Source organism: Sciurus vulgaris, assembly GCF_902686455.1.
Source record: "Sciurus vulgaris genome assembly, chromosome: 11".
Classification (NCBI taxonomy): domain Eukaryota; kingdom Metazoa; phylum Chordata; class Mammalia; order Rodentia; family Sciuridae; genus Sciurus; species Sciurus vulgaris.
In genome coordinates, this window is record NC_136472.1 from 68,353,998 (window position 1) to 68,355,415 (window position 1,418).

General features: G+C 44.6%; 1 protein-coding gene across 1 annotated transcript; it reads left to right on the forward strand.

Moving 5' to 3' along the window:
* Nucleotides 1–233: 233 nt before the first annotated feature.
* Nucleotides 234–1,178, forward strand: LOC306640502 (olfactory receptor 52K1-like; the record flags this gene model as incomplete). The annotated part of the gene is made up of 1 exon (XM_079104785.1): nucleotides 234–1,178. One exon carries the CDS (start codon nucleotides 234–236, stop codon nucleotides 1,176–1,178), a length of 945 nt encoding a protein of 314 aa, XP_078960911.1.
* Nucleotides 1,179–1,418: the final 240 nt, after the last annotated feature.

Sequence of the window (1,418 nt, forward strand, 5' to 3'; positions counted from 1 at the left end):
CTAAACCAGTGATGTTGGTTTGTTGTTATCGAGAGTTTTCCCTGAGAATGCTTCTCCCCTTCTACCCAAATAGCTGAAGCATTCATTTGATCATTAATTTACATAATATAATCATGATCATCACTATAAACTACTGTTAACGACTAAGAGTTAGTAGGTGTGAATGATGCAGTGACATCAAAATCCCCGTTTCTTTCTCCTTAGGAATTGGACCTTGAGAAGTTCAATTAGGGATGCCTTCTTGTAACAATTCCCTCCCCAAACCCTTGCTATTTATCCTGGCTGGAATTCCTGGCCTGGAATCTTCCCATGGTTTCTTCTCCGTGCCTTTTTTCTTGATATTTGTTATTACAGTCGTGGGCAATGTCACTATCTTATGTATCATCCGAATGGAGAAGAGTCTTCATGAGCCCATGTTTCTCCTCCTAGCCATGCTATCAGGGGTTGACCTGTGCCTGGTTAGTGTCACAGTGCCCCGCATGCTGGGCCTCTTCTGGATGAATGCCAAGGAAATCAGCTTTGATGCCTGCCTCACACAAATGTTTTTCATTCCTTCTTTTTATGTTATGGAGTCTGGGATCCTCCTGGCCATGGCCTTTGACAGATTTGTGGCTATCTGGTGTCCTCTGAGATACACAGCCATCCTGGATAACAGCATACTTGTGAAGATGGCGCTGACCGTCCTGGTGAGGGCAGTGGCCGTGCTCACTCCAGCACCCATCCTGGCAGAAAGACTAGAAGGCTTCCACACCCACATCATCGGTTACTCCTATTGCGCTTACATGGCTATGGTGATGATAGCCTGCGGAGACATCTCTGACCACATTGTCTATGGCCTCATGGTCATTGTAGCATCCGTGGGATTTGATTTGTTTTTCATCATTCTGTCATATGGACTTATCCTTCATGCTGTCTTTCAGATACCATCTTGGGAAGCAAGAGGCAAAGCTCTTAGCACATGTGGCTCTCATCTTTGTGTCATTGGTCTCTTTTATTCTCCTGTTGTTTTCTCTGTTCTGGCCCAGATTTTAGGCTATCATATGGCTCCTCATCTACAGATCATCATTGATAATCTGTACTTCCTGGTGCCGCCCATGGTCAACCCCTTGATTTATGGAGCACGCACCAAACAAATGAGAGAGTGGGTGTTGCGGATATTCCACTGTCAAAGGGACTGAGGCTGATTGATACCTTTGGTGGACAGAAAACCTGGCAATGTGGAGCTGGAAGTCTTATTGGATTGGAGGTAGAGATAATCCCTTGAAGGTTTGGGACTTCATGAGGAAAGGACTAACAAATGCAAGAGAGAGACTCATTCGTTTTGGGAATGTAATGGAAGCATGTCTTTTCCACCAGGATGCAGTTGAGACAAAATCCTCATAACCACAATTCTCCCAAATATGCACACATGCAATAAT